Source organism: Accipiter gentilis, chromosome 10, assembly GCF_929443795.1.
Source record: "Accipiter gentilis chromosome 10, bAccGen1.1, whole genome shotgun sequence".
NCBI lineage: Eukaryota > Metazoa > Chordata > Aves > Accipitriformes > Accipitridae > Astur > Astur gentilis.
Window position 1 is genome coordinate 16,726,228 of NC_064889.1, and position 24,827 is coordinate 16,751,054.

General features: G+C 40.1%; 1 protein-coding gene across 2 annotated transcripts in view; it reads right to left on the minus strand.

The window, feature by feature from the left end:
• ARNT2 (aryl hydrocarbon receptor nuclear translocator 2) overlaps positions 1 to 24,827 on the minus strand; it is a 104,867-nt gene that overhangs the window by 72,794 nt on the left and 7,246 nt on the right. For both annotated transcript variants that reach the window (XM_049812745.1, XM_049812744.1), the window contains exon 2: positions 3,472 to 3,583. In XM_049812745.1, the coding sequence (XP_049668702.1) occupies positions 3,472 to 3,583 (112 nt within the window). The remainder of the gene's footprint in view (positions 1 to 3,471; positions 3,584 to 24,827) is intronic.

Below are 24,827 nucleotides of genomic sequence, written 5' to 3' on the forward strand. Positions count from 1 at the left end.
CTGTAGCAGACTAAATCTTTAAATAATGCGTTTGCTTTGTTAAAATACCAAAAACCCTTGACTTTATTCCAAATGCAGGATTATTAAAAAAAAAAAAATTGAAAATAAAAAGTTCATTAAAATATCAATACTTGTAAAAATGCAACAGCAAATGTATCCCTGTCCCATCTTTGTTACTAAACACGTTTCCTAATTTCACATTTCACTGTGCAAAATGAAAAACACCCTTTCAAAACCTGAAAAAAAATCTCAGGTATAAAGTCACTGATTCCAATGTCCTGCCTGAACCATCGTGCCTGCTTTACAGCAAGATGGAGTGAAAGATAGGGAATCAGTTGTAACCCTCAGCAGAACACAGCAGAACACGTAAAAATAATATTCCAACAAATTCCTCATACCTTGACAGATAAGATCTTCTGGTTAGATAGAATATATTGCACATTAGCAAAACAGTAGGAGCAGTCTCCAAGAAGACAAATGACATCATTTCAGAAGTTTCAGAAAGAGTATCTTTTATCTTAATTTAAAATTCCCATTAAAAAGAGACTCTAAAAAAGAGCTTCACTATGCTCTTTTGTTTTGAAGAGACAGCATAAATCTTGGTTTCCTCTTTCATATTGTTCACGTCAATCATGAAAAGGCCTGATGTATGAGGTACTTACTAAAATATATTTTCCTTAAAAGACGTGTGGGTACCATAAATACCGTGACAAAAATATTTTTTAAAATGTTTAATTTTTAATTAGAAACATTTTCATACAAAAAAAGACCCCCCTCCAACAAGGTGATCCCGCACAGGTTAAAAAATTGAGATGGGAGAGGATTTGAACATGGCAACAAAATTATTATGTAAAATTCCCAAGAAATGTCAAAAGATGGCTTGCCGTGATTATACAGTGTAGGAAGGGGAAGGCAGGAATGATCAGGAGCAGGTGCAGCTGACAGGCAGACGAGGATCTGTACTATAGCCTTTTGCTCAGTACAATATCAGGGGGTACAACAGGGAGGCAGGCTGGTGGGCTGAGGTGTCTTCCTTCCCATATCTCCTCAGATCTTACAGTTCTGGGTCAGAGAAAAGACAAGACTACACCCTGAACTGAAACGAAACCAATACAACTGTAAACCAACCAATCAAAAAACAACACCAAACGACTAACTCTCCCTCCCCTAGGGACGTGAAAAAGCCCCATATCCTCTAATACAGCATAGCTTAAAGCAAAACCACGTTAAATAAAGAACTGACATTATATTAATCTAAGGTAGTCACTGACCAGTGCAGTGCATCATTTTCTGCTGTCACTTTCTTCTATAAAGTACTTGGTACAATTTATAGAAAGGAATAATATTTTTCTGAGCTGTCAATGAAGCTGAATGCCTACATGGCAGAAACACCTTCTGGATAGCCAATGAGTTCAAACTGATCTACATTCAAGTCCATACAGCAATTATTCTGCCAGCTTGCCTCAGCAATTACGAGAAAAGAAACAATTTTCAGAGATAACCGAAGCTGGAAAAGATGACTGTGTTCACTAGCTACAGTCCTTTATGTTTGACACAAAGCGTTCATTTCTAAAATGCCCAAGGATTTAGGTGTACAAAGATGTATCACCAGGACAGTAATGAAAGGACTAAGTGTTAGTTGCAACTTTGTTCAAACAGAAGCTAAGAGGAATTAGACACAGCAGGCATTCTTTCCCTCGAGGTCTGAATACATACACACTGAAAAAAAAAACCCAACAAAAAAACGCACCCTCAGGTCAGGCTTGCAGAAGGGCTGTTAGTTCAGAGCTATGGTGCACAGATAAAATACCACTGTCTGAGTATAAGACCAAATCTATACTAACTTACTCACTGAATTTGCATGTTAAATATATTTAAAATAATTTGATTTTATGTTCCTCCCACCCTGCCCCCAACTCCACTTTCATGCAAATAGATGACGATACTTAAAATGCAACAGTTAAAGCATAGCTTTCAATTAATATCAAGTCAGCATTTAATATAATCAGAAGATTTCACAGTCAGCAGCATCAAGGCTTGGTAAGAGTAATCTGCAAACTGGTATTCACAGTTGACACGGTTTATGATCAAAAAAGAGATCAACTATCCTGTAACTCAAAAGTACAAAAGCTTATATACATTATGTAGCAATGAAAATATGTTAATGGTTTGTTTTCTCTTCTGAATACAAGTTTGAAAAGGCTTTTTCATTGAACAGTTTTAAAATAAAAATGTTATGCCTGTTAAAGATTTCAGGAGTTTCTCAGACCAATTTCATACAATTAGCTCAGCATATGAAGCATACTCAGTGGGGGTAAACCTCCAAATTGTCCTGCCAAAGGAACCCCCCTTCGGAACAACCATCCTGAGTGTTCTTGTCACACCAACTTAGCTCCACGTCCAAGGCGAAGTCCACCTTCTCCCTCGTTAAATTCATTCCAGGATTGAGACTCCAGCACTGTTACTTGAGCAGACACCTAAAACTGGCAACATACCTTGGCAAACAATGCCTACAGCAGCTCTCACAAGAAATAATGTCTTCCCCTTAGGTGTTTGTCAATGAAGATTTTACTCACACTATCAATCCTGTTAAGCCCTACCACGGTCATATTTAGGGCTAAATATAAGACTAATCAATCTCTTTTGCAGGCACTCTCAGACTGTTATGTGTGACTATCCTTTGATAAAAACAGGGGGTTTTTGTTAATACTAGAGAGTAGTTTTCTGCCCTCCTGCAGCTCTTGCTACACTTTTCTTCAAACAGAGAGGTTTAGTATGAGTTGTCACAGAGCAATCTGACGTGGAAAAACTATCCTTATACCATACTAACCTCTGAAGTTGGATAAAACAAATTTTCTTCTTTAGCAGAGCCCTCAAGCTAGTGCAAGGGCTGAACTTGATTCAGGCCCTTTCTCACAGAAGCAGACTATGCTGCATTTCCAGCGAGACCTAGAATATTGTAGACTACAGTCTCTGAAGAGTGACTGCTTATGCTATTTCTGTACCTGGGACTATAAAGAAAACATTTTTAACAGAAGGCCTCTATTTGAGAGATTCCAAGTCCAAACTTCAGATGAAGTTGGATAAGTCTGCATGTGCAAGTAAAAACAAATCTTGCTACCTTTATTCACATGACAAATCCTTTTGATATTAAACAGATGTAGGCAATATGCATTCATTACATGTACAACAGCCATGGGATCCAAACTCCGTTTCTGGATGCTTTGCCAAACCTGAAAGTCTTTTGAAGCATGCAAAACAACAAACAATACACTTATCAGCAAGTTTGATCTTGCAGGAAGAGCAGATACATTGACGAGAAAAACAAAACATCAGTGACTAATGCCATAATGTAGTTTACATACATAAACATTACATAACAAACATACACATATAGGTACATTTTCAGTTTTTCAATACCAGTCATCTCCAGTTTCAGACCTGAAAAAAAAAAAAAAAGAAATGGCTTACCCAGAGCGTCGCTTTCCTCCTCTGGAAGGCATGGATCCTGCCATTCTCACTTGTCCACTTGCCATTGGTGCCACCGGCAAGGCCACTGAGCCAGGAATATCTGATGCCATTTCTGTAATGCAGAGGTAGGGAAAGGGGTCGGGGGGGAGAAATCCTTTAATCCATTACCTTCAAGGAGAAACCTGTGATGACAACATTAGAAAAAGGCTCTTTCAAAAATAAGCAGAGAAAGTTTTCCTTTTTATTTCTAAGGAAAAGTAAAGCTCTCCTATCAAAGACAACCAGATTCACGGTGTTGCCGAAAAAGTCGGAATAAAGAACTTATCAACACCAATTTAGCGTAGATAGCAGACACTTCTTTATTGACGGCCGGGTGCGCAGGTGAGTCCTCTCAAAAAACCACGCACACCTAAACACCAAAATCATACACCTTATATTAAACTTATTCATTCATATTTATTAGGTTTACGAGAAAGGTTATACATATCCATTAGATTTCTGGGAAGTTATTAGTATATGCAAATGTCCTTCTATGCAGGCGTGGTGAAGCCTCTGGTGGTCTTCAGAAGCCCTCTGGTGGTCTTCCGTAGTCTTCCTCACTTTGTCCGATAGTTGACCTCTCAGGTGATTCTGCGCAGTACGATTCTCACCATCATTTACATAAAAATGCATACTATGTCTATTCTTAAATATAACCTTTCTAATGATTGGTCCTTCAGTCACACCATCTTATTAATATTCTTCTGTTAAAACAATCATTGGTTAATCTCACTTAACTCTACTGATTGGAATCCTCGATAATTAGATCGAGGTGGGAAGGGTAAAGGGTTTCCAAGCAGCAAACTGGTGTCCATAACGGTTTCCTTAGTTTCCTAAAACAAAACACTACTGATCAACAAATCTTTGTCAAAGTTTCTGTGCTTAAATGATGTTAGACAATACTTGAATTCTTATGGTTACACATAATACATTTTCTAAAGTTCCTAAGTTCCTATGACTATATCTCAAACCTAACATTCCCATGGTTAAATAAGTAAAAATGAAATAGATATGTATAGTTTTGTTAAAATATTTCTTATAATTCTACATTCCTATTAAAATTAAATATGATAAATTCTAACTAATAACAAATCAATAACAAATCAGTAACAACAGCTCTCTTAAGGGAAGCCCACTTCTGTCAATAGCCATCACGAGTGCCTCGGGAGACAGAGAGAATTGCAGGTAGGTACCTTTATATTTCAATTTACCTAATGGTTCTAATTTTACTTCTCAGAGGGGCTGTCAGATAAAGGCCAACAATCTTTTAAAATAGTTGAACTGCCCTGCAAAGAAATGCAGAGCTGAATTCCCAAGACAAATGAAGCTGCAGATCATGGTACCAGCATACCAAGAAAAACAAAATTTCAAAAACTTCTCAGTTTGCCAGTGAGGTCAAGAGTTTAGAGCAGGAATGAATTATCAGGTGACACTGTTTTTTATTATTTATATTCTAGTGGCATTCAGAGGACCAGAATGAACTTCGCTGAGCTCCAAGGCTTCCTGTATTTCTGTGTCGTGCCCTACGGAGCAGAACCAAGCCCGAAATCCAGGCTGATATTCATCCCTCTGCCAGTGCTCTGGGTATAGCCCCAGGTTAATGAGACCTTCAAACCTCAAAACTTTGATCTGAGGCACAACAAGACCACACCTTATGCAACGGTTTTCAGACCACTAACAGCAAGTACTTTTACAACCTATTAATAACAGTTCATTACACTGCAAAAAAGAAAAGTGGAATATAATGTATTTACACCCTTTTCTCCCATCCAATGGATTAAGCATGGTTTGCCTCTGTGCCACTCTTGTAAACTATGTAAGCAGTTAAAACTTTTTTAATGCAGATATACTTTACTCACTCTGGAGGTAAAATCTACAGTCACAACATTTGATTATGTTGAAAGAAAACGCATCCTCCTTCCAACTTTTCTTTTTTTTAAAGCCTGGCAGAGTATCTGGAGCTACAGATAAATATATTTACTAATGGCAAGCAAATCTGTTAAAAATTCCTGCTATTTTTTCCCAACAGATTAAGTACAAAAGAACTTCAATCATGGAAACAGGAATCCATGTTCTTTCATTATGTCTGGAGAGCACTTCATCTCTGCCACACTTTACATAAATCCATTATGCAACATTATGTATTTCAAATAATAACATTTTATCTGTTCACTGATTTCAATTTCTTCTAGTACATTTACTTTTATTAACTCTTTTTCAACTAAAAAGCAACAGAGCAAAGTACTCATCTAATATTTTTCAGCAAAGTGTGCAAGGACAAACAATGAGACCTCTGCCTACAACACCACACCACGGAAAGTCCCACTGTCTCTAAAGCTGCTGCTATGTGGAAACACTACCTTAATGTATATTAGCATATTTCCATACAAATAAAAGCATCCAAACAACTGGTAAAGCACTATTTCCAGAATAAGTACCCTTAGCAGTCTAATGCCAATAATTCACTTGGAACATTCAAACTCACATTTCATGGATAAAACTGAAGGTCATTTTGAAACGCTCTGCTCACTCATTTATTAAAGCAGATGGTAAAAACCATAATAAATCTACCTGCAATGTGTCCCTGTCAGTCAGAAACACATTTCAGTATGGATCATCAAGGAGATCAGTTTTTTTTAAAGTAGTAACTGTAAAACAATTTCAGATCAACTCTTAGCAGTATTTTAAAAGAGTAAAAACATTATCATATTTGTAATTGTGATGAGAAATTCTTGTAATCTCATTTTTCTCAATCTAAAACAATGATGATGTAAAAGCAGGCCAAGGGTTGGATTAATCTACTCTTAAAAGTCTAAAAGCCAAAGCTAATTATTTAAGGTAATTATATAGATCACTAAAAGGGAAACAAAGCATCATCCTTGCACTACTATGCATCTCATGCTTAGAGGTGCATCCAAAATAGGTTGAGTAAACGTCTCTCTATAGGTCCCTTGCTCTCGCCACTGACAACTCAGGGAGACCTAGACAGATAGTTTTGATCAGATGTTCAATTCAGCTGCTTGTGGATAGGCAGAATGAGTTGTTTTTCTGTTCTGATGTTCAGCCTTTAATGTATGAAGACATGAGAGGCAAGGGTAGTTGGTGAGTTTCAAGTAGTAAGGAAAAACAGAAACTGCGTATTTTTTATAAGAAAAAAACCCCAAAAACCAAAGGCTAGAGGAATGGCCAAACCACAGGCTCAGTTATATCAATGTCCAAAAACACCTGAAAGAAAATATTCTGCAGCAAATAGATCATCTGCCTATCAAGGTATAAGCTGAAGAGTTCCTGTGTAGGTATCCTGAATATCTAGAACGGCACAACAAGAACAGCACAATGAAGAAAGTAACTTCTTACACAGTATAGCCTTCAAATATGTCTTCATAGTCCTAGGAGAATGAAACTAAGTTCACTGAGCTGACCGCTCTAAAAGGATGTCTTAACGAATTCCCATTTCCAAGATATAAGCATAAGAAGGAAGGAAAAAAAAAAGACAGACCACCAAAAAAACCCAATCAGGGGATCCACACACATTAATCCACATGAAAGCTCAACCAAGAGGGAGGAAACCTTCAGGCCCTTCAGATCAATAGACTTTCCATTATGCGACAGTCTGAAGGTGTGGCAGACCTGCACTGACATTGATGTGTAAGACAGCCAATTTACCTTACCACTTCAGAGTTTCCCATGTCAGAGACACCAGCCATTGTGTGACCTACTGCAGCTTTCATAACACCCTCGAGGATGGACATACACTGCTAACAAAAGCAGTCAGCTTTCCAAGATTCCTTTCCTGACTGTGCTGGTTTTGGCTGGGGTAGAGTTCATTTTCTTCACAGTAGCTGGTATGGGACTCCGGTTTGGATTTGTGCTGGAAACAGTGTTGATAACACAGGGCTGTTTTGGTTCCTGCTGAGCAGTGCTCACACAGAGCCGAGGCCTTTTCTGCTTCTCACCCCTCCCCACCAGCCAGGAGGCTGGGGGGGCACAAGAAGTTGGGAGGGGACACGGCCGGGACAGCCGACCCCCACTGACCATATGACGTCCTGCTCAGCCTATAAAGCTGGGGGAAGAAGAAGGAAGGGGGGGCGTTCGGAGCGATGGCGTTTGTCTTCCCAAGTCACCGTTACACATGGTGGAGCCCTGCTTTCTGGAGACGGCTGAACACCTGCCTGCCCATGGGAAGTGCTGAATCAATTCCTTCTTTTGCTTTGCTTGCGTGTGAGGCTTTTGCTTTACCTATTGAACTGTCTTTACCTCAACCCATGAGTTTTCTCACTTTTACCCTTCTGATTCTCTCCCCCATCCCACTGTGAGGGAGGCAAGTGAGCGGCTGCGTCGTGCTTGGTTGCCAGCTGGGGTTAAACCACGACACTGACACAACAGAACTAGAGTTCTGCAAATGGAGAAACCAAGAGGGTTGGCCTCTTTCAAGCGACATAGCAAATACAGCAAAGAAAGCAACTCCAAGGGCAACAACACCATGGAGCATGGAGCACCCAGAACCTGACCTGCTTCAGCGAGAGCAGCCAGAGCAGCAGCGAAGCACCCCACACACAGTCTTGGCATACAACCAGTGACACCAGAGCACTACAGGACGGCTTCAGGGCTAGAGGTGACAAAGTGACCCCATTGCTCCGCTGCAGCCAACTGGGTGTTGGAAGCCGTATCAAAGTTGGACAGTTGCACAGAAATACAAGCACTAGATTGTGGCTGTGAAAACTCTACTCACAAAGGCAGCAGCTCTCTGCTGCAGGCTGCAAGAACTTCTGGGGAGATGATGGCACAGATCTGAGCTGCTTCCCAAATTATTTCCATCTCTACTCATTTGCAAGCATCTAAAAGGACCAGATCTTTGATGATATTTCTACATTTATAAAAAAGGGCTGGTCAGAAAAGTGGAAATACTTTTGTCTCAAAAAATGAGGGCCAATCTGGGAAGGCAGAGCCAGAAGAAAAATCTGATGGAAGAGTCAGCTGCTTCTCAGACTAAGCACCTGAGAAGCTACCTGTCTGTGCAGGGTCTGTGAAGAAATCAAGAGAGACAGAGGAAAAGAGACACCCATAGACTAGAATCTCAGATAGAAATATTGTGGTAGAGAGGTATTCCAGGTAGCCTATCACCATTAAAAAAAAAAAAAGTGTGCATCAGACACAGACCTAAAGAAAAAAAAATATAAAAAAATCAGAAGGGTAACCTGCAATTGTGTGAAGTTACATCAACATAAATTTAGGGCAGCTCCTTGACAGTAAATGAAGCTATTCTGTTGTGGCATAAACTAATATGAAAACTCAGCACTGCAAAAGCAGGTATCAAGTTGGTTAAATACATATTTACAAAAAAAAAAAAAAAAAAAAAAAAAAAGAGACATGCCAGGTCAACAATCATAAAGATCACGTTTCCAGGCTCATCTACACCCTCGTCCAGACAGATGTTAACACTGATGTTCACATAAGTGTTTCAGCAGCAATGAACATTAGGAAACAAGCTGTTCTTTTTTCTGACATTAGACCTTTTGAGAGTGGACTTTTCCTTCTGCCAACAGAAATAAAACAAGCGTTGCTTGTTTTACCCAAAATTAAAACATGAGCATAAGGGTATAATGTTCAGAAAGTAAAACAAGGTCAGGCTGAATGTTCATGAAGATCATCTATAACCATCAAGGCAGTGTTCTGAAAAAAAATTATTTAAAAGAAGTTCCTTAGTGTCAAATAGAAATCACTTTTCTGATGCAAAAATACATGCAGTATTTAATTTCAAGGTTAGAGAGTTACCTAGAGATCTGCCAAAGAACACAGAAATGCTATTAAAACAATACCCAGCACAACACGCACTACTCACAATCTTTAATGGATATTCTTCCAGTTAGATGACACCTAACAGCTCTTGTCTTATCGCTGTCATGCCTGGGTGCAGGCCTGATCCTGCCACTAATAGTCACGTTCATCCTGGGGATCCCTGAGGAGCCACACTAATCCAGGGACAATGTCAGTGCTCAATGTAAAAGCAGCAGAACTAGTGCCTCCATTTCTGTCCAGAATTAATTTCACTGCTGAATGCTCCAAGCTTGGATATTAACACTTTCCTCCAGCACTGCATGTGGGTCTGCAAAACTACATTAAAAATGTAGGGATAAAATACAGGGATTTATTCCCAATAAATTCCTTGTTCATCTGAAACTTTGTTATAGAGATCTGTACAAAAAACAGCTACTGTGCACTTCACAAAGTGAAACACAAAAAGCAAGCCAAATGCTGCACAAGGATTTTGAAAGTGCACGTGAACCACAATCAAGATCATCAAGATCATCAATCAAGATCACAATCCAGCAAGAATTACTGGACAGTGCAACATGCCAGGATGGAACTGGACTTCTCTTTTAGGGCAGAGAATTATTAAACCATGGCTCTTCAGCCCAGACTTTAAATCTTGAGCCCCACCCCAGATCCACCACCTGAAGTGCAGCTCTAATTTGTCTCTGACACAAACTTGTGACTTGCTGAGACACCCTCCAGAGAAGCACAGCTCTTTGGGCAGGTATCTTCACAGCCTGCATCACACAGCTCTGGAGACGGCGTTTCCTGCTCGGCTCCTCTCCAGAAACCACAGCCGTGCATCTTGCTGTGAAGCTTTGAAATACAACCAGACACTGTGCATGACAAGACTTTGTAAGTCCATCTTACAAAAGGTCCTATTAACCACACTATTTTCAGCCTCTTGGGCATCCCAAGCTATACTCCCCTCACCTACACACGCCAGACACGGACAGAACCAGGTTTAAATCTGACGCCTACTGGAGAAATGCTTTTGCCGACTTCAGAGGACTTTGCATTCCCCACATTAACTTTAACAAGCAGTTCAAGGTTTGCTATTACATGTCAGGTACCACTGAGCATGCTCTCCACAGGGCTCTTTTATCCTTCAGTATCCACTGTAATAAACGGCATTGAAGTCAGATACCAGCATCTGATTAAACGAACAAGATTCTACTTTTATCAATACAATTGTGACAGATTTCCAACAGCTAATCCATAGAATGACTGAGACGTCAATCACCTCCAAGTTAATGTGGATCTAAGGCTAAATACAGAATTACGAACGTGCCCTCTCCCATGAACAGCATCGTACACAGAGATTTTAAATGTTGTAAGAAAGCAGATTTCAAAAACTTCTTTGGAAACTGTCTTTTTCTATACCCTGAAGTCATACGGAGTTAGATGCATCTCAGCAAAAAGGTTGTGATTGCAGTCAATTGCAAACAGGATTTTCTGCCTAGCACAGAGACATTTAAGAATAAACTAAATTGTACCTCTTACTTTAGAATATGCCAATGAAAATATGAAGCCATCATATAGCCAAAAATATTTCACATAAACACCTATGCTAAAAATCTAGCTGTATATTCAGTCATTGCTTTTACATGTTAACTACAGAGATTATAAAACAGAGCTCACTCTCAGAGAATATAAAAAATAAAACATTTTCATTGTTCTTGATAACTCTGTTAATACTGTTTTACTTGCATTCCATTGCCAGATACTTTAAATAGACTCCATATCAGAAAGATCTACTGTACAGAGAGGATATGCAGAAAAGCAAAAACATTCTTTTCCATGCTCTTAACAGAATCATAATAACAAATAAATCATGAAATATAATAAATCCCACCTTTAAGGAAGACTCTTACAAAGATGCTATTTCTTTCCTGCGAACAAAACCTTCTTGGAGAGAAATTTTATCCGCATGTAAGAAGTGTCAGAAACCTCTGGGAAGAAATGTAGCAGCATTGGTATTCTGCTCAGAAAATGTCATCACAGATCTGTTTACCTTAACTGTGGACCATGATTCAGCCGGTGACAACCGTCTTGCATACTGATCAATTTATTTGCAGCAAAATTACTAACATTTTCTACTTTAACCATTTAGGTTCTGGAAACAGCTACTAAGATAGGGAGGACTTTTAAGAATAATATATGAATCCTACTTAATTAAAAACTCTACCCTCCACCACAATGCCCTGCACTTTCGGGTGGGGGGGGTCCCCCCATAATTTTGAATAAAAGTTAGGGCATACGGTGAGTAGTTACTAGAGAAACACTCCCTCTTTTAAAATTAAAATCAGCTTTATCATCTGTCTGCATCACAGGTGAATGTTAAGTATACATGAACGGCGGGGGGGGCAGGGGGATGATGCGATTAAGCTGATCATTTTGGGGGACTGGCTGTTCAGCAGAGACAGCGACCAACCATTTAAGAGAGTGGCCTAACTGGTAGTCTAGAGGTCAAATCCAGTTATCTTGCTCACTGCCTTTTCTGCTGTGACTCCGGAGGAGGTGTCAAAGTTGGTGCAATGTAACAAATCTAAGAGGTATCTACCCTATGTCCCATCAGTAGGCTGGGAGAGCAGGTTTTGAGGCCAAAGAGGGGAAATCCTCTACAGTGCCTCCACACTTCGCTGTTGTGTCCACACAATCCATTTGTGGAGTCCTGGAACCTTGGTACAAACCAGACTTTTTTGCATGCCCTGTAGTTCAACAACACCACAGGGATATGCAAAAGAAGGTGGGAAGCAGACACAGAACTAGAAGTAGACCTTGACAAGGAGAGTTTTGGTCTACTTCAGGGGAATTCTTGCTTTAAGTGCTCAGCTTGAGGGACAATGCGAGACAGATCCCTGCAGGATGAGCAGCTGACACTGAAAATCAGGGTCCTCTGAAGCATCCAAAACTAGGCATGCAGAAAGCATCGAACCCAAAAACCCAGTTGTGGAAATAGCAATCTTATGATTTGTAACACCAAAAATGATTTCATACAGTACTCCTAAGTGATTTTTGAATGCTACTTTGATAATACTTCTTACTTTTATTTCTAATTTTCATGCTAATCACCTTGTTCATTCCAGTCATGTCTGGTAATTCCATTCATCCAGATCTACCCCATGGTCAAGGCACAACAATTTCCACAGACATCAGGGCATAAGAAAAGGATGCAGACCGCATTCATGCTCATTGCCTATGCCTTCTCTGTCTGAATGACCAACAACCCACATACAACTGAATAAACTCAGAATGGCCTTTAGCATGATCCAGAAGAAGACCTGGAGTCACACCTCTGCGCCTACTGCACTGAAAATTCAACTTGATGCACAGACAGAAGACACACATTACTACCTAAGGTGACGTTGGGAAGAAGGGAAAGGATAGTTGCTTCTTCATTCCTCCTATCTTCCTGACAAATGGCATGGCACCAGTTCACCTTCTCACGTATGCCCATGCATTTTTCCCTGGCTATTTTTCCACTTCTGATTCATAATTCCTTATCTCTTCTTGACCTATTCAGCCTCTGGCTTAGATGAACTATTTCTTGTACTCCCTCTAATAAGCCAATACATCTGACTGCTGACAAGTCCTGCCAAACTATGACCATTCCCCTCAAGAAGAGGCGGCTACTGGAGTTCAAAATAAGGAGGAAAGATTAAAAAAAAGAGGCCTTAATGGCTCTTGTTCTGAACGTGTGTCTCTAGCCTTGAAAAACAATAAATGCCCTCAGAATTAAAACAAGGCTTATATCTGCACTGTAGAATGAACTTGAAGACTGTCACCCGAACATAAGCACCTGGCCTGCCTCAAAAATTTGATAAATCTTTCTCACTGCAGAAGTGGGGGCTTTAACTCGAGCAGAACAGCACCTAGATCTCCACCAAGATTTCAATGGACAGATGCATTAGAAGAAAAGCACTTCTCGCATCTGAAGTCTGGAAGTGCACCAAAAAGTGGGCTAGAAGGAAATGCAAGGACCTGGACTAGTCTTGCACTGAAAACACAACCTGAGCCTCCAACACTTGGCAAGTCTCTCAGGTATAAATAGTCACAAGTGGGAAAGTGCACATGCAAATCAGGCAGGGAAGTAGGGCAGCTACTGTAAAAGGCCAGTTTGCAGAGAGGATGAAAATCTCGCTTTGAAAGGCAGTTTCAGGATTGATGGAACCTTTATTAAAGGAAGAGAGGCAGGTCCTTAGCTTAGATGAAGGGTCACAGTGAAACGGCAGTCAACAGCAGTAGGATCATTTATACTGTCTGAATGTGACCCTACCTGGTCATAGGCCATTATATACTTGATCACACACCGATACAACATAATTCTTCACTTAACTGTTTTCTGCCTTAATTTGCCCTGGTTTTATTGATATTATTTCAGCTGGTATTAGTGACATGTGGCAGAAGTACTAAATAAATTATAAAAAAAATTAGGCTCCCCAAACTATGCATCATTTCCATTTGAAATGAATGGTGATACTCCCTCCTCCTCTGACATTTTGTATTTGCCAAAAATAACTGCATAATTGTAAGTTGTGTGCGAGAAACAGAAGGTAACATTCAAAGTTATTTTCCATAATTTTTACTTAGCATCAGAACTAGCAAATACCGTATATGGCTGTTCTGTTATGCAGAAGTGGCCAAAGCTAACCCATTAATGAACTCACAAAAACTGTAGAAGCACACGCCCAGCCTGGGCAAACAAACACGATGAAAAAATAATAAAGTGTAATGACTTTCCTTCAAGTTTCTCAGAGACAGATCGTGCTCAGTCCATTAACTCTTCATTTAACAAGTCTGTTTCATTTAGCTTGTTTTGGTTGGCATTCAATTAGAAATTCATGTACAGGACATTTTTCTTCCCTTTTTAAAACAGAACACTTGCTGTATTTCATATTTCATCCAGTAAAACACCAGGAGGTAAAGTGGAAGCTGCAAGACAAGCTAAAGCTACCCTAAAGCCAGGCACAATAATACTGAATTAGGCAAAACACCTGCACATGGCCCTGCCCCACAAGATTATCACTAATTATTTGTTAAAAGAGCTTGGTGAGATTTGTTGCTCAGTAGAAGAGGAAAGAGCCAACTGGGTAACTCTCAGTTTGTTCCAGTGCAAGTTAAAAAAACAACCATCAGCTTTACTGTGATTCCAGTTACGGCCAAGTTCTGTCACATCTGCCTCTGCATTGCCAAGACTTGCTGAGATTGTACTTCTGTCTACACAGAAGGAAAAACCCTCTCATCCCACCCTTCCTCATTTCCTGCCTTGCTCATCATCACGTCCCTTGCTGGATGTCCTCATGACTACATGTATAAAACAGAACAGCTAAACCTACATTCCTTCTCCTCTTGCATTGCTTGTCCCCTCTTTGTAGCCACCCCAAGCCAGTCTACTCCTCAAGGGCAATGTGAAACTGTTTCAGCTACTGTCAAACTGTTCCACAACTTGTCCCTTTTCACATTTTTTATATTCCCACACCCTTACTACTTTTGCCAAGCCTTCCTGACCAGTCACGACTATCTCTGGATGCCCCAAACTCCCTGCAATGGGAAGCTGTGGATGCTACAAGTTTGTATTGGTTTTAGTAAAGCCTGCCCAAAAATTGTGGAAAAGAAATCCACTGGGTGCTACAAAATACAAATGTTATGCCTGGCTCAAGAAGCCTCTGAGTCACACATGGCTGGAGGGTGGGAAGGTACCCAGGGGAAGCACCACACATGCTTGCTCTGATTTTATACTCCTTCAAGCACCTGCTTTTGGCCACTGCTGGAAAAGGCATGCTGGGCTTGGAAAATCTTTCTCTTGGGACAGGACAGACAGTTTTTACATCATGAGCAGGGGACGCAACACTTCTCAAGTGTGCTTCTTTTACAAAGGTAAGAAATTAGCCAACTACCACTATTAATTTATTTCCTTAAAAATCAAATCAAGCATTTTACATAGTATGCCCTTGCTGTAGATCACCAATTACTAGATTTATCTCATCATTGCTATTTGTCCTTCCCCAAACTCACCTTCTTTCATTTCCCTGTTCGAGAAGATAATTGTCGAAAGATGTTTACAAGCTAATGTCCTTGTATAAATTACTATGCTATCGTTTTATGATAAATAAATAATAACAATGAGTGCAGATAAACTATTGAGCAGTTACTGTGTCATCAATTCATTTTTATTCATTCATCTTCAAATTATTTATGTTAAAATAATATTTCTATTATCTTCTATCAAGAAGTCTGGCTTTTTACTACCTATTTAGCAATTTTCTTCCAGCAATAGAAGCTGGTTTAGTTTTCAAGCAAATATCAGTGCTTGATTGCAAATCTATTTTGTTCATGTACAAGTTCAACTGTCAATTTGCAGAAATTGTTTTGAAACTACTATTAAAATACTTAAAATGGTAGACACAAGAAAAACCCCGTTGAGATCAATACTGTTGTTCTCCAGAGTTTACATCATAACAAGATGACAGTGCTTTAAACTCCTATCAACTATATAAAACATACTGGATAGCGGTAAATATGCAATGAAATAAAGGTAATGGGTAATAAATCTGCCTAAAAGGTTGACCAAAATTGATCTTAACCAAATGCAGATCAGGGCTAGCCTACCTTTCCTAGGAATCCAAAGCCTTCTCTTGACTATTTTACTTTTCCTCTCTACCCAGAAATACACAGAATTCACGTGTAAGTCATTTTATGTGACTTGAGAGCCAATGTCCCTTGATTCTTGTCTGTATTTTCTGTTAACTACAATAGAAGTCAGCTATCAGATTTCATAAGTGTACAAGGCAGGATTTATGACTATAACTTTTGGTTCGAGTTGGATGCACTTTGACAAGGTATTTCTTAAGTAATGAGCAGAGATGTTTTTGTGAATGAATTCATTCCTGGTCCCCTCTTATAATTGTTTCACAGAAATATTCTTATAATCCATTGTCACTGAGGTGGACAAGCACAGTAAGCATTGTATAAGTTCCCAGGTGCAAGTGTTTATAAAATTTATCCTAAATTTAAAAATTTGAAATTCCAAGGAGCCAGATCTAGACAGAAGTGGTATCTTGCACCTGACCTGCCTACTACAACAGAGCATGGGTCTATCTTCAGGAGAAATCGTCTCTGGTAGTCGTCTAATTGAGCCAGGTCACGGAGAGGCTGGTAAGGAAGACAATGAAAGATCTGCCCAAAGTATTTCTGAGGAAGTGGTGACTGTCAAACTACATCAGACTAAACCAACCACTGCTGCTGTGGTGGTGGCCCACAAGCTGCCCTGCAAGCCACTGACCAAGCTGGCGTCCAAGACCTGAGGCCTCTGTGATGCACTCAGACGTATGCCGACATCCACTCCCCACCAACTGCGGAAAGCTCAGGAACAACATAGTCCAGCTACAAAGATGTAAAATTTAGACCACTCTGATTTAAATTATTCATTGAAAATTACTTACTCATGTCCTTCAAATGCCTTTATTATTTATTACAAAGATTTTTTTTGAAGTGTGCCTCAGAAGGGTATGTTAATTCTAAATTTCATTCAGAACACCATCTTGCATTGCCAAATACTTAATTATCAGTATATTTACAGTGTCCTTGGGCACTGTTGGGTAATCAGAATGCTATTGTTTCCATTAAACAGTATTTTATTGATAGCACTAATGACTTCAGTTCTGCTTGATCAACAAGCATATGATGCTTATTTGATGTTATGATAATTGGCCTTTCAGGTGTTTCCACATCCCAATTTATTACCAAGAATATTTATGCGAAACACCCTAAAAAGAGTATCACTGAACATCACAAAACATGTTCTAAAAATAGGGTGTGGTTTAGCACTTCTCCCTTTCCTCACAACTTCTAATGCAACGTTCTCTGTCTAAAAATTGCGGGGGAAAAAGAACACATTTAACTCCATTTCAAAAACCCAGCCTGAGCCTTGCATATTAAATATTCAGTTCATTTTATCCCATATCGAACTTCCAGTAAGTCAAGGGAGATTTTCTGATTAACATCTCTTTTATTTTTTTTGTCTCTAAAGATGAGAGAAAACAGCTAACCTCACTTTCCCATAGCAGCAACAAGGATCAAAAACTTCATATGACTCAAACGAGATGTACAAGTGAATAGACTGCTTGTGTAATCTATTACCCCAAACCATTATTTTTCCCTACTCCAGGCCCAGTTTATGAAGCACTATAATGCAGCCTTCAGACTATGGAAAAGGGCTGTGGATAAGAAAATTCCAGATTCAAATTGAACTGGACCTTGAAAAGCCACCTGAAAGGAGTACACCAGTCTTCTCACAACATTCAACTGGCACCTGTCAGAGATCTGGATGTGTTCAGTTTAACCTCCTGCAGAGGACAACCTTCAGAACATCTGAAGTCTTAACTGCTCTGACATACCAACCCATATTAGCAGCTACCCTCATCTTTGAAGATGAGCTTCCCAAAATCTGAATTTTTCTGCAAGCAAAAAAAAGTTACAAATAAAGGTCTTAGTGATTTTTCTACCTTTCACTGCCCCAGGATGATTAATTATGCTTTTTAGAACATTCTGCCTTTTAGGTAATTTCACATATTATATCTTTCATGTCTGCAAATAACAACAACAACAACAACAACAACAAAGCCCACAGGCTTTTGGAAGTTCAAAGGTAGCTGCATTTGCATATTTTGCATTACTTTCTAGAATTTTTCATTTCCGCAAATGCTCCAAATAGAACACCCCAACATTATGGCATAAGGGAAACCTTCATAGGCATATAGTAAATACAAAACACTGCTATGCTTTGCTACAGAAGACTCCTTAGTGTTACTTTAGCTTCACTAGACACCAAAGAATTTGTCATGAATTTTGAAACACTTTTTTCTGCTTAACTTCTTCACAGAGCTATTTCCTGAACAGCTTTTATAATACTGAATCTCACACTTTGCTTTTTACAATTACCAATTTTAAAACAAGAGAGAAAATGATGTTTGCTAGTAAGCTCTGCTAGGCTTTCGAGAAACGATCAGCTGTAATGGCCATGCTCTTAGTGCTTTTTCAGAACTACAAAATACAAGAATTCACTGGATGTTCTACCAGAGAACTACTAAACAAATGAAAACATGTAACAACAAAACATTCATTTTCCATGTCCCCATATTCATATTAAACATGATTCAACATCCATTACAAGCCACTTGTTCCCAAAAGTATACAGGCAGTTCTGTGGATACATCAAATACAGAAGTGAAGAACGATACTGAAAAAAATCTCACTATAAACAAACTGGACGTTTGTCAAAAAACAAGCCGAGTATTTGTCTGCAAATATTGACCAAACTAAGTTTTTTGTTTTGATATTTGTTAACTGAAGAGCAGCATAGACAAGTACAAGGGACATATAAAATTAGTCTGAATGACAAACTCGGCGGTCAGGTTCCAGCTACTACAGGGACTTCATGCAACAAAGCAAACAACTAGTGGCAGCCAAATGCACTTACCAGGAAATCACTACAAATACCTTATCATTACATTTCAACGTTAAAAAAGAACTGTGATTTGATTTCTGAAAATGTATTTACTTCCAGTGACAGCTCATTGACTTGATTTAAAGAGCAATTTGAGTTAACATACTAACCAAATACCCCTATATAATGCATTTTCCTACTTTTTAAATTCAACTCTCAAACACACAACAAACACTTTAAAATTATCTCATAATTTTCACTCTGTGTAACTGTATTTTTCATATAGTTTGATCATTTCTTTTGTGTACAAAGCAATGAATATTTTGCTCTCAATCTTAATTCAAACTGTAACTGGCTGAGAACAAACTAATGTGTTTTCAAAGGCAAATTAAGTGACAAAAGCAACCATAAGTCAAGACAGCAGGAAATAAGTTGTAAAGCCTATATTAAGACTTTAAAGCTAGGTGGATCGTTGGTAGTTCAGCACCGAAATAGCTATCCATCTATGCTCCTGTGTATATTTTGCCAAGACACTTAAAAAGCACATTATCCCAACACCATACCTACTGTATAAAGAAAATACAAATCAATGGTTATTCATGTGCCTGGAATAAATAATATCTGCTCTTTCCAAGGAGAAAGAAGCTGCATATTCTGCTTTTTTATCTCCTCCTCTTCCCAAAGGGAGAAAAAAATCTTTGCTAATAGAACATAAATGTGGTTGCACTAAAAGTCTGTTGTTAAAACATTATCAATTAGTATGTCATGATGAAAAAAAATTATCTCTGCTTGCTCCAGGATAGGCACTCCACACTCTCCTACAAATAGGTCATTTTATAACAGATGCGTGTGAAAAAAGCATCCCAGAATACATAGCCTTATAAACAGGACATGCAAACTGGAGGTTAGAGAAATGGAAACAAAAATCAGATGACTTAACCATGGCATGGGGATATTACTTGTCAGAGATTAAGTAGGAAGCCTATAGTAAATTTGAACCCTGTCCAGCGCCTGTACCACAAGACTGTCTTCTTTCCCAGGTCAGTTCTCAGACATGAGATAGCCAGCCAGCGACAAAAGTGAAAAATGCAGGCAGCTTGTAACAGCCAAGAATTTTCCTGCACAGTGAGAATTTATTGGTCTCTGAAATTCTTACTCATAATTACCACAGTCATTTTAAATTTAGTAACGATGAAAGAACATTTTGTCCTTAAGACCATCTTGAAAAAACAAAACCAACAAAGGGGTTTAGGTGGAGACACAATGAGCTCCAGAGCTGAACTTCGATACAACATTATTAACCTCCACACGTAACACTAAGAGATGGAGCCATGACTCTGTGTACCCTGAAATATTTACCACATGTACGCCCTTCCTAGAGCAAAGTGAGGACTGGCATGCTGCCTACGTCTTATTCAGTTCTGCCAAGGGCAGAAAGGCTTTTGCACATCGTCAGTAGATGAGGCAGAACCAATTCCTTAATGTCATATCAACCTTTTCATCAAAGTAGTCAGATACTACTTTAGAGAAGGAATAAAAAGGCATGTGCCAGCTATGAGATTAATGAATAGTTTTCCTCAAGCAAAACATAATTCAGCATGAACTTCATGTTAATGTTCTTTCCACCCACTCACACATCTCCAAGTGATTCTACTCAACCAAAATGCCAACAAGTAAAACCACCCATCTTTTAATTCAGCTATTGTACCCCAGCACTAAGATTTTGTTTTACAGTGCCACCCTACAGCTGCCTAACCTCAAACACTCCTTACATATTTCCATGGCCTCTTTTTTAAAAACATACATGGAACTGGATGGAGAAACACAAGTAACAAAAGAGAAGACTCTGGAGAGCAAAACTTATTCAGACTGGCAGCTTTCACTAAAATGTTAAAAACCATCATAAGCCTCAGTCGCATTTACAGTCCAGAACGAAAGGGCTTAAGAAGCAGAAGGAGGACACCACTAAAAAAAAAATAAAATAAGATTAAGTCTTGAGTCACAAAACAATTTGAAAACGTATGATGTCAGCTTGTTTGAAGAGTGAAAGAGCATCAAGATATATTTAACCAGACTACTACATCTCAGATGGGATGTAGATACAGCTGGATTTCCTGAACAGCAAGTCCAGAAACACTCAGTTTAATTTAGAAGAAATAAAACCAACAGCTGTGATCATTCAAGAGCGAAGTCTCAAGCTTGAATAAACTACAAGGAGCCCCAAAGACCCATATAAACCTAAGTACTTCACAATGCCCATCAACAACAAAGAAGGACGAAAATTCTCTATTGCCACCTCATTCTGTAAGTATCCCTAATGGAAATTTTATACTTTATTCTCAAATGTCTGCGATGGGCTATTTTGGGCTAGGGGTTCCACGTAGCACAAGTCTGATCTAGCACGTTTTGTTCTTAGTGAGAATTCAGTCCAGCCTCACCTATACAACAAAAAGAAACAGTTTCACTTGGAACAACCTTAACCCATAGATGCAGAGAGCTGCTGGCAGAGAATCTACAGAGACATTACGCATTTTTTAAAGACTTGTGTAGGAACCGCGAAATGTGGATTCTGCAGGCCTCAACACGTGGCATTTGCGGAAGACTGTTACGCCCATTTAAGACACCCTTAGCTCCCGCAGTCCACTGCTCTCCTTGCTGGAGACCGCTCCCACGATGAGAGAGCCAGGAGAACAGAACATGTCCTCAACACCTCGCGGGCTAACGGTCATGACTCAGAGACGCAGCTCAAACCCACTCCGGTTAGCCCTCCGTCGACACCAGGGCTGTGGTGCAGGCGGGTGGAGCGCAGACCCTGGTGCCCTTTCAGCACCATGGATGGTGACCTCCAGGGGACCGCCGGGCAGGAGGGCCCGGCCCCTGCAGGACGCAGCCACCTCTTCCAGCTAAACTGTGCTTCACAGTCAGTGAAGGAAGGGCTCAAGACCCCCGAAGTTATCCTCACAGAAACTCTGCTCTGATAAGATGCCTACAAGAAAGGAGCTGGCGAATAATTATTTAGGACTTTAGTCCACCTTTTAAACGTGCCCAGGCATTCAGAAAGAACGCTTATTTCCCAGTCCTCGTAAGGAAGTTTGAAAACGCTCCTGTATTTTTCTTAGCGATGCTTCACTTACTTTAATTTCAACAATGAAAATGCATAACTCAAACCTTCACTGGTAAGCAAAAATACAATGCAGCTAAGATGAAACTGCTGTTCCCACAAACCCGATCGCACAGCAAATTAAACGTTTTTTTCTTTTTTCTTTTTTTTTTTTACATACACCAGAAAAATTGCCTGGGTTACATTAAAACATCAACAAAATGAATTAGCAGAGGAACATTTATCCCAGAAACACTGAAACCTTTACATAGCTCCAATAATATGCCATTGTATTCCTAAGGCTGCTGAAAATCTCATAAAAATAAAGGGAAATGTTCATTATACAGCCTTGTTTTTTACTGGTCAAGCCACTATTCACTACAGAAATGCACAGCATTTTCAGGGTGACAGCTATATGCAGAAAGCCAGGCGATCTCTTAAAGATGCTTTTAAAAAAAAAGCCCAACAAACTAAATCTGAGGAAACCATTGGTGTCCCCATATATTATGGCATGAACATGACTCACAGAAGTAGTCATCAGACTGACCTCTATTTTCCCAAACTCTCTCACAGAGCCAGGCTCCACAGACTGCTGTTAAATGAGCTGCCTCTCAGTGGTTGGGAACACAAGGATTTAGCATTTCAAACCAAGCTCTTCCAGCTAACGGTACTTTAAGTCTTTGAAGTTGGACTCAAAATTGAGCTAGCAACTTTGCCTGTTGGACACAAAACAATGGAAACCCAGCTTGTCCATGGCCACGTTGGCTCTGCAGTACCAACGGCAATAAAATTTTTTTGTCAACAAACAGATCAAGCATGACTCAGAGGGCAGTGACACACAGTAGCTAGTGCCATTTTATAGCTAATTTTATGACTATAATCCACTTCCCACAGCTACTGTTAAAATCAGCACCAAATTTCAGGGGCTGACTTCTGCCACGTGTTGAGGGGCAGTTGGGCAGATTAACTGCCTTCCACAAGACAGAAGCTTAGCAAATTAAAATACTAGCCTCATACTGACATGCTGGTCAGCCACATAACTTTACCAGCCTGCCCCTCTTCAGGACATTACTGAATAACTTGAGAGGCATACCAGCTGCAGTCTGTTTTTACTTATTGCAGTAGTATCTGGAGATTGAGGATGCACTCTGCAAAGCACCATCCAAATAACAGAAGACAATCTGCATTCTCAAAAGAACTAAACTGTAATTTAACCAAGATCTGAGACTACTGATGTAGTCTCTATGGTCCACTATGGTGGGTTGACCCTGGCTGGATGCCAGGTGCCCACCAAATCTGCTCTATTACTCCCCTCCTCAGCTGGACAGGGGAGAGAAAATAGAACAAAAGGCTTGTGGGTCGACATAAGGGCAGGGAGAGATCACTCACCAATTACCATCATGGGCAAAACTCGACTTGGGGAAAAATTAATATATTACCAATCAAATCACAGTAGGATAATGAGAAATAAAACCAAATCTTAGAAACACCTTCCCCTCACCCCTCCCTTCTTTCCGGGCTTAACTTTACTCAATTTTCTCTACCTTCTCCCCACCAGGGGCACGGAGAGATGGGGAATGAGGGTTGTGGTCAGTTCATCACACGCTGTCTCTGCCGCTCCTTCCTCCTCAGGTGGAGGACTTCTCACACTCTTCCCTTGCTCCAGCATGAGGTCCCTCCCACAGGAGACAGTCCTCCATGAACTTCTCCAATCTAAGTCCTTCCCACGGGCTGCAGTTCTTCACGAACTGCCCCAGCATGGGTCCCTTCCACAGGCTGCAGTCCTTCAGGAATAGACTGCTCCAGCATCGTCCCCCATGGGGCCACAGGTCCTGCCAGGAGCCTGCTCCAGTGCAGGCTTCCCACATGGTCACAGCCTCCTTTGGGCATCCACCCGCTCCAGCGTGGGGTCCTCCCCGGGCTGCAGGTGGCTATCTGCTCCACCGTGGACCTCCCTGGGCTGCAGGGGGACAGCCTGCCTCACCATGGTCTTCACCACAGGCTGCAGGGGAATCTCTGCTCCGGCGCCTGGAGCATCTCCTCCCCCTCCTTCTTCACTGACCTTGGTGTCCGCAGGGTTGTTTCTCTCACATATTCTCACTCCTCTCTCTGGCTGCAACTGCACACATTTTTTTCCCCCCCTTCTTAAATACGCAATCCCTGAGGCACTACCACCGTTGCTGATGGGCTCAGCCTTGGCCAGCGGCAGGTCTGTCTTAGAACCGTCTGGCATTGGCTCTGTCAGACACAGGGGAAGCTTCTAGCAGCTTCTCACAGAAGCCACCCCTGTAGCCCCCCTCGCTACCAAAACCTTGCCACATAAACCCAATACATGTATTCATAAGAAGTTACTTTAATTCTCCTTGAATTCTAAATAATCAGTTTTATCTTGAGTTTTAAAAGCATTTCCAGTTCAGTTTGATTTTCCATGCAGATATTAGAGGCAATACAGTTTTAAAAATATGTGCATCGCAAGGGCATTTAACAGCACCCAGATGTCCACCTACCTTTACTAACAGAGAGAGCCAGCAGTAACAAGCCCCTAAAACTATCTACTTGCATGAAATGGTGTTCTGGATTATTACTGCGAAAGTACTGGAGACCATTTTTCAAAATCAGGCCTGTATATTCCACAGAAACAGGTTTTGCTTTTACCTCTGAGGAATAGAAATATGCAGTGTTTTTGTTCTTTGCAGCTCAGTGATTTACTGGCATGCCTCTTCCCATAAAATATTTGCATATATCTGGGAGTCAAACTGTTCTGATACATTCTGTGTTTGCCAGGAAGTGAATGCTTCAATTCAGTGTAACTGAACATTTAAACAAGGACAGGCACCAGGACAACTGGCAGTGTAATTAACATACCAATGAAGAGCCAGTTGTTAATTACTATCCATTTCAGGCATTTTGTATTAGCAACTTACCTGAAAAGCCTTCCCATCTGCACACTGGCAA